This window comes from Hippocampus bargibanti, linkage group LG07, assembly GCF_051943395.1.
Source record: "Hippocampus bargibanti isolate YZ-2025 linkage group LG07, ASM5194339v1, whole genome shotgun sequence".
Classification (NCBI taxonomy): domain Eukaryota; kingdom Metazoa; phylum Chordata; class Actinopteri; order Syngnathiformes; family Syngnathidae; genus Hippocampus; species Hippocampus bargibanti.
This window is the reverse complement of record NC_142740.1, coordinates 14,390,200-14,408,861: the sequence shown is the minus strand read 5'-3', so window position 1 is coordinate 14,408,861 and position 18,662 is coordinate 14,390,200. Positions and strand designations below refer to the sequence as shown.

General features: G+C 45.3%; 1 protein-coding gene across 1 annotated transcript in view; it reads left to right on the top strand.

Moving 5' to 3' along the window:
* The first annotated feature begins 219 nt into the window (after window positions 1-219).
* The window catches only part of tle2b (TLE family member 2, transcriptional corepressor b), an 87,227-nt gene continuing 68,784 nt past the window's right edge, over window positions 220-18,662 (top strand). Inside the window, exons 1-3 of the mRNA XM_089000432.1 lie at window positions 220-1,306; window positions 15,290-15,387; window positions 16,541-16,604. Of these exons, the coding sequence (XP_088856558.1) occupies window positions 1,283-1,306; window positions 15,290-15,387; window positions 16,541-16,604 (186 nt within the window). The 5' untranslated portion in view covers window positions 220-1,282. The remainder of the gene's footprint in view (window positions 1,307-15,289; window positions 15,388-16,540; window positions 16,605-18,662) is intronic.

The window sequence follows — 18,662 nt, the reverse complement described above, 5'->3', positions numbered from 1 at the left end:
TCTCACTCTTTCTCTTTCTCTCTCTCTCTCTTATTCTCTCTCCCCATTTCTTGTCCTGTTGCTCTCTCTCTGTCTCTCTCTCTGTCTCTCTCTCTGTCTCTCTCTCTCTCTTTCTCTCCTTCCCCACCCCTCTCTCGCCCTGTTGCTTCCCCTCTCTGTCTCTCTCACTCTCTCTTTCTTTCTCTCTCTCTTTCTCTCTCTCCCTCCTTCTCCACCCCTCTCTCACCCAGTCTCCATTGCTCTCTCTTTCCCTGTCCCTTTCTCTTTCTCTCTCTCTTGATCACTCTTTTGCTCTATCTCTCCTTCTCTCTTGCTATCTCTCTCTTATTCTCGCTCACCCTCTCTCTCGCCCTCTTGCTCTCTCTCTTTCTTTCTCTCTCTCCCTCTTTCTCCACCCCTCCCTCGCTCTCTTGCTCTCTCTTTCTCTCTGTCTCTGCTCCCTCTCTGTCGCTCTCTCCTCTCTCTCTGTCTCCCCCCTCTTTCTCCTCCTGTCTCTATCTCTCACCCTCTTGCTCTCTCTCTTTCTATGTCGCTCTGTCTCCCTCTCTCTCCCCTCCACGCCCACCCTCTCACTCCGGTCTTCTTTCTCCCCCCTCTCTCTCTCACACCATTTTCGCCCCTCCTCTTTCGCGCTCGCCGTCTCTCCCTCCGTCAATGGCTTCAGTTCCACCTTAAGAGCAGCTTTAGCAGCCTGTCCTGTTTGTGTTGAAGCCAACAGGCACAATATATTACAGTCTAGGGCTTGCTGCTGAAAAGCCCGCTGGATCCTCCACTGACCTGCTCTTCTTTCCTGTTTTCCTCTTTTTTACCACCCCCCTCCAATCATATTAAAAACAAAGCTCTCTCCCCCTCATCCCTCTCCTTTCATTCTGCAGCAGCGTGTCACAAAGGAGGAAGATCATCCATCTGTGTGTTTATGTTTCTGTCAGTGGACGGGCGGGTGAAGAAGGGGCACCAGGAGACGTGAGGAGCAAGACGGGGGGTGGAGACGAAAAAGGAAAAGAAGAAGAAGAGGAGGAGGAGGAAAAGGAGAGAGGATGTAATTGTCGTGTCACTCTGTTTGGACCTTGAGTGATCACAGCAGGAGGAAGACTGATAAGAGAAGAGCGTGGAAACTAAGTCTTGTGTTTTCTCATGACAGTTTTGGATAGCTTCGCATTGGATTGACTTTGCACGAAGAAAAAGAAGTGGACTTTGTGAACCCGTGGAGGGCAGAGGAGTGGAGGGCCAGGGGTCGAACCTGGCCGTCAAACAGACTGGAAGCCTCTCCTCTCCTGGGATCATGTACCCTCAGGGCAGGCATCCCGTAAGTGCATCCCCATATTATTTTGGTGTCATTATATTTGTTTATTTTTTATAAATTTTTGGAACCTCTCGACTTTCTGTTTTGTGTTGTCTCGGTGTTTTGGAGGACGAGTAAAGTCTTGAAAGTGTCCATGCTCCTCACCACAGTGAATACGTTCACCTGAAGGTGGTCTCGACTCGCCGCAAAAGCTTATCAATTTGGCAGCTCCCATCCCACATAGCCATTGTCACAAAAATCCTACTGTGCTTTCCTTCGCCTACTCTCCTCCAGGGTGAAATACATTGGTTAAATACAAAGTCAGATAACACCGAAACATGGAGGGGAAATATTAAAAAAAATGACATTTAAAAAAAGGAAAAAGCCCCGAGGGGTGAGTGACAGCTTGCTTTCAGTGTGGCAGTTTTTTCCCTCCTCACGGCCCCGCTCGCTATAATCAGATTTATTAGTCATTCTCCATGTCTGTGATACAAATAGGTCAGCGGCCACTTTGCTGTGTGAGCCCGCAGACCGCACGCACACACGTACACACACACACATACATATCACAGAGAATTATGAATGGCATTTCACAAGAGTCGGGCATGAGGAATCAATTACGCGTGCATGGAGAATGTTAATAAGACTGCTGAAAGAGAGCGGAAGTGAAGTAACAAAAGCAGCCCCCCTAAAAAAGGCATCATTGAAAAATAGCAGAAATGAAAATGAATGAAAGGAGGGAGTGTGGGATCATCCCTCCACATGCTTGCCGAAATGACTTTTTGAAAAAGTTGCCCCTCCCCCCGAGCAGGTCGATGGCCAATATCTAACCCCCACTCCAATGCTTACACTATTTGGAACCCCCCCCCCCCCCCACCCCCATCACCTTTTTACGACCACCATCCCCTGTGCCAGCACGTCTTTATTTCTGGTACAGCAATGAAATGTGATCCATGACGAAGTGTGAGCGAGCCAAACACGCACGCACCTTCGCAAGTGCGGTTCTTTTGTGACTGCAGCGATATAAGTACGTAATGGCAAAGTCACTGACAAGTCAATCGGTTCGAAAAGCAGGATGTGGATGTTTAATTTTGTGTGTTTAAACTGTTGCAAAAATATTTTTTAATGCTGTGAGCACCCAGCATACTGCACTAGTGGTTAGTACTTGTAGCTCACAGTTCTGATTTACAGTAACCAAATCTCAGTTCAGTCCTGTGAAATTTATTAAATATGGGAGCGATCGTTCTCGGGATAAGGTAAAAATCTTGACATTTGAGTAAACAAATGTCATAGTTATGTTGTGTTTTATTCTGAACACTAGGAGGCTTAATGTAAAAGGACTACACAAGTCATAATGTAGACCAGGGGTGTCAAACACATTTTTTTGCCGCGGTCCACATTGTAACTACGGTTTTCTCTTGAGGGCCGTTATGAATTTGACCAAGCCATTAGAATGTTTAATCCCCTTCACATATTACCTATAGAATGCACAACAAATTCATGACTAACTAGATTTCAAATCTGAAGTCAAGAATGACTGTTATTATGGTTTACAGGGACCAATTTGAAAATGTGGTTAGGACTTTGGCGAGCACCATGGCACTTGACAGTCTTGATTTGCTTTCACGGGCCGAATAAAATGATGTGGCGGGCCAGATTTGGCCCCCAGGCCTTGACTTTGACACCAGTGATGTCGATGAAATAAGAGGCAAGCGGAGTCAAGCAGGAAGTTACGAGGCTTCGCCGCTCCACGCAATCACTTTGGGGAAAGCACTAATATCATTCGAAACGCGTCCCAAAGTTCATCCTAATAAAGACAAATCCAATCCAATCCAATCCTGGTTCTCGTTTTAGCCTATCTTCCTCTTGGAGTGCAGCTGGAATGTTCATTTCCTGTTGTTCCGTCTCATGCAAATGCACTAGTTTAAGTGCATACGCAGGCAAATTCTATAAATGACTTGAGGAACATTCGCATTCAAACACTGTCAAGGAGCACAATTGGAAGGCTGAGCAAAAAGTTCATTGTGCCCTCTGATTGACAGGCAACACGTTGACAATGAACCCGACCTCTTGCCTAATATCTTGGATAAGATCTCGTTCACCCCTGACCCCAAAAGAGAACAAGAATGACGCAAAAGGGTCGGATGACTCCATGTTGACACTCAGCTCTTGGATCCAATCCATTTTAATTTCAATACATTTAGACAACGCAGATGTTGCAAGTTAAGCTCACTTGTAAAACAGCAGACCACCGTTGCTCCAAGGAGATACGCCCTTGCATATGAATGGACAATTTTCTGTCAGCCGGAATGGATGTGGATGTGACAAAGAGGATTTCTTTCAAAGAGAAATGAGAAAAGGCAAGATGGTGTTTTCTGATTCGATATAGATCTGGATTGTCCATTTTTTGTGTCCATCTGCACCTCAGTGTCTTACTTGGTGTGTTTGTGTGTTTTGCAACAAGCTAGCCAGACTAAGACTCCATTTATTGTGATCACATACTAGCACCTCTCCTCCCATTTGAAACACACGCACGCACGCACGCGCACACGCACACTCGCACTGGCACACGCACAATAACACACACACACCCCAACCCTTTATTTTTTTTTGCCGAGGAGAAAGAATATATGTCTGAGAGAATTATGTCTGCCTGATGTTTCCGCACCATTTTTAGCTCCTATATCGCTTGCTTAAAGCATTACAAGACCGCATAGTTAGATGCTAGCTTTGTTAGCCTATAAACGGTGTCTTGCATCATTTCAGGATTAAAGGCAAAAATTGTGATTCTGCTTATTATCAAGTCAAGTCAGCTTTATTGTCAAATATGCTAATATGCATGACATACAGCACAGATGAAATTACTGTCCTCTCTGACGCATGCAGCGTGCAAGGCACTTATAATGACTTTGATAAATATAATAAACACGAAAACGCCAATTTATTATATGTTTACTATTAACAGTAAAGTGCTAAAGTAGGCCCTGTTTTTCGATGAGAAGGTTTCTTCAGCCGTCGTCTGTACAAAAGTGAAGGTTTCGGACGTTTCGCCTCCTATCCAAGAGGCTTCGTCAGCGAACTAAAGTCTGACTGGTCGTATCGGCCCTATTTATATATCCCTAATGTCCAGACATGGCAGCACCGGACACGGCTATGATAGGTCCCTACTCTCAGGTTGGGGGGAGCAGAGGACCACTCCCTGTGGCCCCACTGATTGTTCCTACATTCCTGACTAACGACTGGCCCATTTCCCCCACTCCCACCGGTATCACCTCATCATCATTACGAATGTTGCCTAACCTGTTTTGCCTAAGCAGGCTATTGTATGAATGATCCAAATTGAACCTCACCCCACCGTCACCTCACTTTAGTTCGCTGACAAAGCCTCTTGGATAGGAGGCGAAACGTCCGAAACCTTCAAATTTTTAGAGATGACGGCTGAAGAAACCGATGGACCACTCCTGTACGACTGAAAGCTTACACAGACGTAGGCCCTGTTTTGAAAAATTGTTCTCTGGCAAACTTCTGCTTCTTCTGAATTTCACTTGCATCACTTTAGCTCTTGTGGCGCTGACCAAGAATTGACAGAGTGAAAGCTGTGAAGTCGGGTAACTCCTAAATTGAGGCGCCACTGTGAATTGACTTTCGATTTTGCGTTTTGACCCCCTACTCTCAGGACAATCAAGCAAAATCAACTCGCTTCCAGTATTTTCGAGATTAAAATCTTCTCATCCGGTTTAGGATTGACTGTGTATCATGCTGTGATCAAAAATGTTTATGCTAATTTGCCACATCCAAAATGAAATTTGTTGAGCCACCAACCCCCAAATGCCTTTCCAGACTCACCCACTACATTCGTACGCAAACATAAGATCCGATGCGCACACCGCGGTGAAATGCTTTCTCAGATGTCGGCATATTCATCCTTCAAATCCAAAAAGTTGTGAGTGGCAAACGTCGAGTCGCACGGGGCGCCAACACTTGGCGTTTCTTATCTATTCGTCTTGTCTTTGACCACTAAATATTTCATCAGCCGATGATTATTTCATGCTCGATCTGAATGTTTGTCTGCACGTCTTGGAGACGTGCTCATACAAAATGAAGAAGAGTGAGGGGGGAGGTGAAGAATGGCGGTGTGGGGAGTGGAAGATGCCTTCTTGCTCAGGCATGCCGATTAACATGTCGCGTTGGTAGAGTGCGCCAGAGGCTAAACGGCGGGAGAATCGGAAGACAAGCAGACAGATCGAATTATTTCTTAGCCAATCACTCGCAGATGAGCATCTGCTCTGCACTCGAGCTCTCATTTCAAGTGATGCAAAAACCGGAGCTGCTGATGTAAGCAGAAGTTTAGCGTAACAAAAAACAAAGTGAGGGAGGCTAACAGAAACGCAAGATGATGGCTTTCAGGCAGAATGCAAAACAAATTGTCGCTGACGTCAGCCACCAGATGGATGAAAGTGTCACTTTCAAGAACTTTGTTGCTTAACCAGCGGTGTGTCACGTTCTTTTGTCCATCCTTTTGCTCCTTGAAAAACGACAACAATTGTCGACACAGATTGCAGATGGAAGATTTTTGGGACGGCCTGGTGATCAAGTGATTAGTGCATCGACCTCACAGTGCACTATGAAGTGCACAGTGCATTTTTGGGGTACAGAGGCTCCCCAATTTACGAGCATTCGAGTTACAAAAAACGGTAAATACAAACATTTTTGTGGGTACGTCGAAAAATGTTTGGACAGAGATGGATTCACACATGTTTACGCGATGGACACCAAGGCTGACCAATCAATGTGTGTCTGCACGTCTCGGAGACGTGCTCATACAAAATGAAGAATGAGGGAAGGGGGGGGGGGGGGTGAAAGCCCCGATCCGCAGATCTCACTTATGATTGGCTGCGTAGAGTATGTGAGCGGGGAGACTCAAACATACATTCCATACAATATATAGCACTGAAGCAGCTTCCGACCAAATTCACCTTACGAACGACTGCTCGGAACTTATCTCGTTCGTAAGGTGGGGAGTGTCGAGACTTCGGTTTCCACCAACATTCCAAAAGACATGCATGGCAGGCTGATTGAACACTCGAAACTGTCCGTAGGTGTCAGTGTAAGCGTGGATGGCTGTTTGTATCTGTGTGCCCAGGCTAGCGACCGGTTCAGGGTGTCCCTCACCACTGCCCAAAGACAGCTGAATTAGGCTACAGGATTGGATGAACGGATGGGTTTGGATGGATGGTTTTGAGTGGATTGATGGGTGGATGGACAGACTAATGGATGGACGGATGGATACGCAAGTGTCTGATTTTTGTCTTTTGAATAACACTGACCCCTCTACTCCCATTTCATGCATCTTCAATTGGCGCTGAAACACGCTGTATTCACGCCCACAATCGTTATTTTTATTTAGTTATTCATTTTAATCAATGTGGCACGCTGCACCATCTTGCATTGGTATGTACAAATACCAAAACCTGGTCCAAGCTGCCCCTGCACAGGTTTGCAAACACACCTTGCACCAAACAAGCAGAAAAATAGATCCCTCTCTCTATATTATAATATATTGAAACACTATATCTTGAATAAGACTACATACAACCCATTATACAAAATGCAACCTCGTAAAAAATCAGATCAATTCTGTTACATGAGCGAGTCAAAAGAAACCTCACCCGCACCCCCACCCCCTTCCACTTGTTTACCCCTTCCCCCTTCTCCACTGGCCATAGATAATCCTCCCTAATTCTCCACTCGGCCTGTGCCAGTTTGTCCAAATTGTGATTGACTGCTGTCCCACATGGTGCGTGTGTTCATTTGTGTGTGTGTGCACATGCATGTGTGTGTCTGCGTGTGGATGAGCGGGTGTCAAAGTATCCCGTCAACCCCTCCCCTCTTTCACATCTACCTCCGAGATTAACGGGATCAGTTTTTGATATCTGATTCCCTATGACGGCTGCATCTCTGGCTCACCCACACGCGCGCACTCACACACACACACACACACACACACACACACACACACACACACACACACACACACACACACACACACACACACACACACACACACACACACACACACACACACACGCGCACACACACACACACACACACACACACACACACACACGCGCACACACACACACACACGCACACGCACACGCACACACACACACACACACACACACACACACACACACACACACACACACACACACACACACACACACACACACACACACAGTCTATGTACTCAAAAATATAGGAGGCGAGTGGCAGTTTTTTTGGGCCTTTCGTGACAGCCAATCGAACCCCCAAACAGTCTGCGCGGCCATCTGTCACAGTGTAGGAGAGACCCGAGACACTCGCACACTCAACTTCAACAACAAATGTTTGCCGATGCCTACATATGCCATGGACGGTTCCATCTTTCATCAATATTGTCTATGTTTACTTCCCCTGCTTTTTTTTCTCCCTCAGTTTAAACTTTGCTTCAAAGGACTTCCAGGAAATCGAAGCGGATTGTGTGACTTTTAGCTGATTTTCTTTAATGAAGAATAAAATATTGTAGTTGTATACTTGATTGGAACCACGACTGACTTCCACCCATATCATCTTTGGATGCCTCTATTCAGCTTTTCATGTCCAAATGAACTTGCTTCTATGGCCATCGTGTGCATTTCAGACCACATCTGGGATGTGTCGTAGCGATCACTGACCAGGCATTGTCAATTCATTTTCATTTTTGCCTCGTCGAATATGCTACGTGAAGCATTTCTAATCAAATTAAAGACTTTGCGGGCTTGGCTTATAGTCGTGTGTACGTATGCTCATATGAGCAGATGGTGTAAGTATTTCAGAGGCTGGATGGGCACGCTTATGTCGACTACAGCAAAGAAAGACTTGGGGGTGGGGTACATTTCCTACATCTTCTGCATCCCATCCCAGGGTTGTCATAGGGATGAATGCCATTCTATCTCACACAGTCAGTCACTCTCTCATCATCTGGCTCTGGGTCTCTTCTATAAGAACGTCATAGGAGCCCATCACTGGCTCAATCCATCTGTCTCTCAGACATGTCGTAATTGTTTTTCAATTTATTTTTTTGTCCGTCCGCCATCCCCCACTATCTTCACTCCCTCACTCGATGACGTACTCCCATAGATAGTCTACTGTACGTGCATAATGATCTCGTCAGCAGGTCCATGGCCACTCTTGCACTACCCAAACCGGGTGTTTTTGTAGTTTCGATTTCCTCTCGGGGGCCGTGATGAATTTTGGGAAGCCATTAGAATGTTTAAAGGACAACCGACGTCTCCGGACAAGTTGTGTCCATAATTTGTTTGACTTCAAATGACTTCAACTGAGCGTATTTTAAAAAGATTCCACCGCATATAGCTATATTTTACGTTTTAAGACTCTGACTGAATATTCCGGAAGTCTTGTTTTTGAGTTGGTGACGAGTCCGTACGTGACGTCACAGAAGGAACGCCCCTGACCGAAAAAAAAGGACACATTGCAGCAGTCCTTCCATCACGTCAATGCTTGTTTGGTCTGAAAACCTCGTGTTGCACCAGAAAGAGCCAGAAGAGGGCGTCCAAGCTCCATGTAAGGAATTTATCTGTCATGATCTGGTTGGCGACCAACGGGGGGTGCCGTCGGCCCCGCCTGCACCTGCGCAGGTGCTGGTCGTCCCGATCAGATTGGCGACCAGCGGGTAGCGACGTCAGCCCTGCCGGCAGCCTCGCAGGTGCTGGTCGTTATAATCAATGACACTTAAAAGGACACCTGGCACGATCATCCGGTGCCGATTCATTGTTTGTTTGCTGCTTGGTTGCAGCATGCATTGTGTACGTGTTTGTTTAACCTTGGCGGACTTTTACTTTTGGTCTTCTTTTGCTACTTTGTATTTTTTTCCATTCAGATCATTTTGATGTTTTACATTTTGTTCCTGCTCACTTTATTTTAATACAATTTGTCAAACAACCTCCTGCTCCCTCCTGCCTGCTTTTTGGGATCCGAACCCGCCATCACCACCTCGCAAACCGTGACAGAATGAATCGGCCAACCATCGGATCCCGCAGGTACATCGGACCCGTGTCATTTCCACCCTGTGCCTGGCAATGCTACGTCCACGTTAGCGCAAGCATCGTCGCGTTTGAATTGCGTCACTCGACGAGCCGCAACGTCCACGTAAACGTCCGGCCGAGACCTCCTTCCAGGTGGCCGTCCAGGGTGACACTGGGAGACTGGCATTCCACGCCCACGTCCAGCCACGCTGTCATCGTGCATGACGAATTGAGTCTCATCCACGACGAGCCGTGCAACGTCCGCGTCAACGTCAGTCCGAGACCCCACTCACCGCTGGATCCCGGAGCGGCTCTGGACTGGTCTCGTTCCCCCGGAGCCGGGCAGTTCACGCCCACGTCGGCGTCCGGCCGAGACCTGTTCCCATACGGCCGTACGGGGTGCCATTCTGCGCCTGGCAGTTCGGCGTCCACGCAGAGCCATGCGCCGTCGCGTGAACGTGCGAGAGGGATCGCACTCACGCCCACGACGATCCGTGCCGCGTCTTCGTCCACCCCAGGCCGAGTCCCGTTCCCATCAGGCCGCCGCCCGTCGTATGCTGGAGAGGCAGCGGTTGCCCTCTCCACCGACCGTTCCCTGGCGAGTGGACCTTTTGGGAGACTGTTGGGACTTCTGGAAGCAGCCCCTTGAAGGGGGGGTACTGTCATGATCTGGTTGGCGACCAACGGGGGGTGCCGTCGGCCCCGCCTGCACCTGCGCAGGTGCTGGTCGTCCCGATCAGATTGGCGACCAGCGGGTAGCGACGTCAGCCCTGCCGGCAGCCTCGCAGGTGCTGGTCGTTATAATCAATGACACTTAAAAGGACACCTGGCACGATCATCCGGTGCCGATTCATTGTTTGTTTGCTGCTTGGTTGCAGCATGCATTGTGTACGTGTTTGTTTAACCTTGGCGGACTTTTACTTTTGGTCTTCTTTTGCTACTTTGTATTTTTTTCCATTCAGATCATTTTGATGTTTTACATTTTGTTCCTGCTCACTTTATTTTAATACAATTTGTCAAACAACCTCCTGCTCCCTCCTGCCTGCTTTTTGGGATCCGAACCCGCCATCACCACCTCGCAAACCGTGACAGAATGAATCGGCCAACCATCGGATCCCGCAGGTACATCGGACCCGTCTCATTTCCACCCTGTGCCTGGCAATGCTATGTCCACGTTAGCGCAAGCATCGTCGCGTTTGAATTGCGTCACTCGACGAGCCGCAACGTCCACGTAAACGTCCGGCCGAGACCTCCTTCCAGGTGGCCGTCCAGGGTGACACTGGGAGACTGGCATTCCACGCCCACGTCCAGCCACGCTGTCGTCGTGCATGACGAATTGAGTCTCATCCACGACGAGCCGTGCAACGTCCGAGTCAATGTCAGTCCGAGACCCCACTCACCGCTGGATCCCGGAGCGGCTCTGGACCGGTCTCGTTCCCCCGGAGCCGGGCAGTTCACGCCCACGTCGGCGTCCGGCCGAGACCTGTTCCCATACGGCCGTACGGGGTGCCATTCTGCGCCTGGCAGTTCGGCGTCCACGCAGAGCCATGCGCCGTCGCGTGAACATGCGAGAGGGATCGCACTCACGCCCACGACGATCCGTGCCGCGTCTTCGTCCACCCCAGGCCGAGTCCCGTTCCCATCAGGCCGCCGCCCGTCGTATGCTGGAGAGGCAGCGGTTGCCCTCTCCACCGACCATTCCCTGGCGAGTGGACCTTTTGGGATACTGTTGGGACTTCTGGAAGCAGCCCCTTGAAGGGGGGGTACTGTCATGATCTGGTTGGCGACCAACGGGGGGCGCTGTCGGCCCCGCCTGCACCTGCACAGGTGCTGGTCGTCCCGATCAGATTGGCGACCAGCGGTTAGCGACGTCAGCCCTGCCGGCAGCCTCGCAGGTGCTGGTCGTTATAATCAATGACACTTAAAAGGACACCTGGCACGATCATCCGGTGCCGATTCATTGTTTGTTTGCTGCTTGTTTGCTGCATGCATTGTGTACGTGTTTGTTTAACCTTGGCGGACTTTTACACTTGGTTTTCTTTTGCTACTTTGTATTTTTTCCATTCAGATCATTTTGATGTTTTACATTTTGTTCCTGCTGACTTTATTTTAATACAATTTGTCAAACAACCTCCTGCTCCCTCCTGCCTGCTTTTTGGGATCCGAACCCGCCATCACCACCTCGCAAAACGTGACATTATCAGCCTGTGGAAACGGACTGATTAATTCCTCACAGGTGCTCGGTGGCCATTTTCTGCCTCTTTATGGGTGAGACATTTCCCCCCAATGTTGCCTCAAAATGGCACGGCATAAATTCTTTAATTGATTGCAAACATGTATGCTTTCCTCTTCAGAACTATTTGAGTCATATTCATAATTGGATGTGTAACAAGAAAGCATATTCTCCAAATCTTAAGCCAGTTTTGATTCTCCAGCAATACAAGACGTCTTGGCGTGACGTCACGAACTGGGGGCGGGACTTTCTGAAAATGCCCAATTCGTAGCTCAATATTTTTGCAGATTTTGGACACTTTAAGTCATTTTTATTGGTGTTTTGCATTTGACTAAAAATATCATACTGCGTGCTTTGGGTATTTTAGATGCTATAAAATGTTTTTCTGATGTCAGTTAGGAAACAAAAAAGTGACGTCGGTTGTCCTTTAATGCCCTCCACATATTACAAATAGAGCGCACAATAAATAGATGAATGACTAGTTGTCATAGTAAAAAATAATGACGGTTATTGTGGTTCACATAGGACCATTTGAAATTTTGGTTCGGACTTTAGCAGGCATCATGGAATTTCACAAGGTTGTTGATTTGCTTTCGTGGGCCGAATAAAAGGATGTGGTGGGCCAGATTTGGCCCCCGCGCCTTGACTTTGACATTCGACCCAACCCAATCGCAGCTGTGAGAACTGTATATATCAATATCAATGGAGACCTTTTGGTGCACTCCCAGCCATTCCTCCAAGTATTCATCCCTTACACACACTCACACGCACACACACACACACGCACGCACACGCACACGCACACGCACACGCACACGCACACGCATACACACACACAGTCACAGAGATACTGTGCAGAAAAAAAGTTAGCATACGTGGTGCCCATCTCCAGCTCCCCGCTCTCTGCCTAGTCTCGGCTCACTTTAGCTCGGCTCAGCTCGACTCATCGGATTAATTACTGGGGGAAGCCCGCACATCTCTGACCTCTGTCGTTGGACTAATTGAAATCTAATTGAATTGTGCTTGTCTAGACTAATAGAGCTCGCCACTGAAACCGCCAATCTTTTTTTTCTGTGCTTTGGCTGTGGGTGGATCATTTGAAATGGATGCATTGCATGCTTTCATTGAAAGCTCCAGAGGGCAACGTGATATTCGAGTTTTCATGTCCGCTGCATTCCAATTGAATTGTATTGAAAGTATGTAGTTGTGCTCGTGAGGTGCAGTATGTCCACCTGTTGCCATTCTTCCAACAGAATAAGTCATGGTATGCAAACAAAGTCAGTAAATGTCACATTTTAAAGAGATATACCTGAGGCATTTTTGTTTGGTGGAGATTTTTCTCTCATGTCACCTTAGTTCAGTGAAATTTGGGAGGGACAGGATGAGAATGGCATCCAAAATGTCTCTGGGGTCGTAGTACAAGGAGCAGTCCGTTTCCAGTGCGTTTCAGACTGCTTTCAAGAATGATTACATTCCTCTGTCTGTCATACACGTGTTCACACAGCCATTGCGTATTTAAAGGACAACTGACGCCTCCGGGCAAGTTGTGTCTATAATTTGTAAAATCACTTCAAATGACTTCTACTGAGCGTATTTTACAAAGATTCCACCGCATATAGCTATATTTTACGTTTTAAGACTCGCGCTGAATATTCAGGAAGACTTGTTTTTGAGTTGGTGACGATTGCTGACGTGACGTCATGTCAGGAACGCTCCTGACCGAGAAAGCGACACACAATGCATTTTGGGTACTTTGTTTGGTCTGACAACTTCGTGTTGATCCGTGTTGCTGATGAAATTAGAAGGAAAACACATACATAACGCAATGGTGAATCGTTGTGTGTTGCACCAAGACTACTATTTGATACTAGTTGACACAAATTCCCAGCAGACAAATCAGCCCATTTCCAACGGAGCTTGGGCGCCATCTTGTGCATTTTCTGGGACGCTATATTGGAGTCCAGACGCCTCAAAATGAGACGGAAGGACTTCTTTAATCGATTGCAAACATTTATGCTTTCTTCTTCAGAACTATTTGAAGAATATTCATAACTGGATGTGTAACAAGAAAGCATCTTCTCTGAATCTGAAGCCATGGTTTTGATTCTAGAAAAAGGCAAGACGTCCTGGCGTGACGTCACGGACAAGGGGGCGGGACCTTCTAAAACTCACCATTTCCGGGGTCATTTTGAAGTAATGTAAAACAGATTCTTTTCTTCCAGACAGTGTATTGTAGGTGTTCAAATACCTGACATGTTTCGGCGTATACTTCCGCCTTCGTCAGAATGACTCTGACGAAGGCGAGATAGAGAGATAGAGAGAGAGAGAGGGGTTTTAAAGATGGGTTTTAAAGTCTCCACTGTCATTTTATTCATTTGTTCATTTAATCTGGAAAAGTCGCCATGATTGATAATCACTCACCCACAGGGAGGCCTGGGAGAAAAAAATAACTCACTACCTTCTTATTTTAAATAGCTCCCAACATGGCGCCTAAATGACATCATATTAGCTAACCCACTGGTGTCAAACTCAATGCCCCGGGGGCCAGATGTCGCCTGCCACCTCATTTTATTTGGCCTAAATACTAAATGACAACTTCAACGATGCTTGTTGAAATCTGTCCCAAAGATTCAAATTTTCATACAATACAATACATATTGATTTATATAGAGCTTTAACAACAGCTGAAGATGTAACAAAGCGCTTAATATGGACAGGTATCATATACAGGAAATAAAGCAGTCACAAAGATAGTAGAAAGCACCAGGGAGTAAAACCAATATCCAAATTTTCATACCAACCAAGATTTTCATCGATAATATAAATCAGAGACAAATTGTAACCAATATACAATATATAGTTTCAGCCATAACTAAGGTTCACTAAAATGAGTTTAACACCCCTGGTCTAACCAAACCCCATAGTATTTTGTGGGATGATGCTCTATTGTTTTTGCTGAGCCATTTTGAGTTGATTAAGCACCTTTCTTTGGTAATCATGACATTACACTCTTAAAATGGAGTGACTCATTCACCTCTCAATTTAGCATAATTCGCAGGTCTAAATCTTCTCCCTCATTTGTAAGCGGACAATCCACACAAGACAGCGAGTCGTGAAAAAAAATGAAAAAGCAGTCTTTGATGGGCAGTGTGACCCCCCTCGCTCCTTCCCTATCCCATGAATGCATGAAATATGAATGCTAATTTCCTTACATGGGAAGAAAAAAAAGCATCTGAAACATCCTCGGTTGTTTCTCCAAGCTCATGACAAATGTGGAGAATTGCGGCTGGTCCCCCGAGAGCCATTTTGTTCTGTTGTTCCTTGTTTGGCTCTTAGCAGGTGCCTTGATTTTTGCTGGAAGTTATTCCAATGACATTTCCTCCCGCCGCTGCTCTTTGTAGGCTCGAATACATTAGCGTGCCGCTAAGAGAGCGGCGAGGATGCTAATGTGGAAGAGCGGGAGGGAGGAGACAGAAGAGGGAAGAGGAGCGAGAGTCATTAGCGGAGGACACCTCTTTATGATGTGTGGGAAGAGGACGTGGCCTTTCTTCACTTTCATCTTGGCTCTCTCTCTCTCTCTCTCTCTCTCTCTCTCTCTCTCTCTCTCTCTCTCTCTCTCTCTCTGTCTCTACTCTCACCCGCACACACACATGGCTGAAAGTCTGTCTTTCATCCTGTCTTCACATCTGTCTTTTCTCTCCCATCAAGGTCCCCTTGCAACCTGGCCAGTCTTTCAAGTTCACCGTCCTGGAAACTCTGGACCGCATCAAGGAGGAATTCCAGTTCCTCCAGGCCCAGTATCACAGGTACGGCGGCAGCAGATTCACATATATTACAGTAAACGCTTGCATTTGTTGGTTTCAACGATGAGTCGCTGCCTGATGACGTCGTTGTCACTTTTGTTATGCTCAGTAAACAAGTGTAACGGGTAAGCCTGTAGGCATATTTGTTAGAAATCAGGAAATTTGAGGGAAAAAATATTGATGTTACCAAATTTTACAATGAATTGAAAATCAAGGGACAAATCATTACTATTGTGATAATTTTTGTTCCAGATTTTAGCCAGTTTTTATAATTTTTATTTTACGCATTATCCGATTACAACATAAGACAAAGATAATGATACGCAAGTTATTTTTCACTATTTAATGTATTTACTTGTTTATTGCTATGAGCATTAAGGCAATGCCGAATAACGTTTTTATTCATTACTCATCCTGATAATTGGTTAGCAGAAATGTATTTTGCCAATAGCTGGAATTGGCAGGCGTCTAAAAAAACTTCATGTGAATAAACTATGTTGATATGACACATCTCAAAAGTTTATTTACAGTCATATGCACACTCTGGGTGCATATTTTATCTTATATCAAATAGTCAGGATGTATTTTTTATTTTATTATTATTATTATTATTATTATTATTATTATTATTATTATTATTATTATTATTATTATTATTATTATCCATCCATCCATCCATTTTCTGTACCGCTTTATCCTCATTAGAGCCGTGGGGGACACCCTGAATTGTTTGCCAGCCAATCGCAAGGCACACAGAGACAAAAAAACAGTCACTCTCACACTCACATCTAGGGTGTGTTCAATCAGCCTGCCATGCATGTTTTTGGAATGTGGGAGAAAACCCGGAGAAAACCCACGCAGGCCCGGGGAGAACATGCACACCCCAGACAGGGTGGCCGCCATTATTATTATTATTATTATTCATCATTATAATTATTTTTTAATGTTAGTTTGAAACATAATACTGTGTTAGGTTCATACTTTGTGGTATATTTGGTCTAAACCACGAACATTGACAATTATAAACTTAAAATATATCGGTTTGGCAGCGGTGATTTACAATTATTTTATATCCGTGACAGTGTACGGTCCCTATCTCTGGCGACGGATTACTATTAACCATCTAATTTGCATATCCTTGCATGTCCTTCTACAGCCTCAAACTGGAGTGTGAGAAACTGGCCAGCGAGAAGACTGAAATGCAACGTCACTACATCATGGTGAGTTGCCTCATAGCGTTTAACAACATGGTTTTTCCACTTTGTTCCAATCAGTCTGCTTTTTGTTTGCACGTTGTAAATTGGATGATTTAATTTTAGACCACTCTAGTGAATCAAAAATCAACAGTGGTAAATGGATTTGTTAGTTGAGAAAGTCATTGTCAGAAATTAACGTGTGGTGAAGTTTCAAACAGTTTGTAAAGCACGACATGAACGATTGAAGATGTGCATTTGCCAGGAGAGAGTGACGAGTGCACCATGGAAAATGACAGCCTAGCATGTTATCAGATTGCAGTTTATCGGTATAAATGCATGACAGTGTTAATTAAAAAATCATCACTGAATCGCAGACATCGCTGGTTGTTATAAACAAAACTCATTTTTTTGCCACATTATAGATACCGTTGCCTCTCAGGAGCCATTATGCATTTGGGGAAGCCATTAGAATGTTTAATGCCCGCCACATATCACAAATAGAGCGCACAACAAATAAATGAATAACTAGTTTTCAAATTTGAAGTAAAAAATAAAGACTGTTATTGTGGTTTTCATACGACAATTTAATTTTTTTGTTCGGACTTTAGCAAGCATCACACCTGACATGGTTCATTTGCTTTCATGGGCCAAATAAAATGATGCGGCGGGACATACTTGGCCCCCGGGCCATCACTTTGACACCAGTTGGATTTAAAAGGTGACCACTGATTGTTGTGTTCATGGCAACAGTGAAAGGATTCAATCTTGCGTTATTGCTTGCTTAATTCTCAAAATTTATATTTCAAAAGTATTCCCGTCCCGTCATTTTTCCCCCCTGTTCCATCCATTTTATTTATTTTTTATTCCCCATCTTGCAGCCTGAGCTCCTCTTTGTCGGTGTCTACGTGCGACTAAAGGCTCACATGTATTGTAAGCCTTTGTCTGTGGTACAAAATCCACGCAGAGCTGAGCAGAATTTGATATGCACCGTCTGCAAAGCTGCTCGCCTTTCATAAACCTGGGAGGCCTGGCCGGATCAGGACTTTAAGCTGGATAGACGCACAGATGGGAAGGCTGGAATTTAAAAATAGAAGGATGGAGAGTGAGAGATTGTGGGATGCATTTACAAATACACACGAGGGTGAGAAACAAATAACAAAAGTCAGAGAAGAAAACCTATACAATGCACGCAAAGAACGTGCAAACGCAAAGCTGATATGCTAACGACGACTCCAGTGCGTGGCACTGAACATAATCAATAATAATAATAATAATAATAATAATAATAATAATAATAATAATAATAATAATAATAATAATCTTTTTCTTTGGGCTTTTCCCTTCATTGGTCGCCACAGCGAATCAGCGTCCCTCATCTTCAGAGGTTTGATTCGCATGTTTGTTTTGGCCAAGCTTTTACATAGGATGTGACACAACCCTCTGTATTTATTCGGGCTTGGGACGGGCACAATAAGACACTGGCTTGTGTCCACCTTGTGCCTACAGAACAAGCAACTCTATGAACTTAATAAAGATGAAAATGCTCAACAGTGGAACAAGCATAAGATTAGCATAAAAAAAAAACAATTACAGTAAAGTCTCGTTATATCGATATTCAAGGGAGTCCGAAAAAATATCGATATAACCGGGACTATCGATATATCCGATCCTGCGCCGAACTGCATTAAACAAAAGCCGCCAAAAGAGGGCAGCCAAGCGCCATATAAGAAACGGAGCTGGCCATTAGCTCCCTTTTTTTTTGGGTGAGATGTTCCCCCAATGTTGCCTCAAAATGGCACATATAATTCTTTAATGATTGTAAACATGTATGCTTTAATCTTCAGAACTACAGTGTATTTGAAACATATTCATAACTGGATGTGTAACAAGAAAGCATATTATCCGAATCTGAAGCCATTGTTTGGATTCACAAGCAATGCAAGACGTCTTGGCGTGAAGTCATTTTTATTTGCATTTGAATAAAAAGTGACATCGGCTGTCCTTTAATACACAGTATGGAATGTTAATAATTTTCAAAATCATCGCGCTTCAGCAGACAAAACAAGAATCATTGTTGCAAAA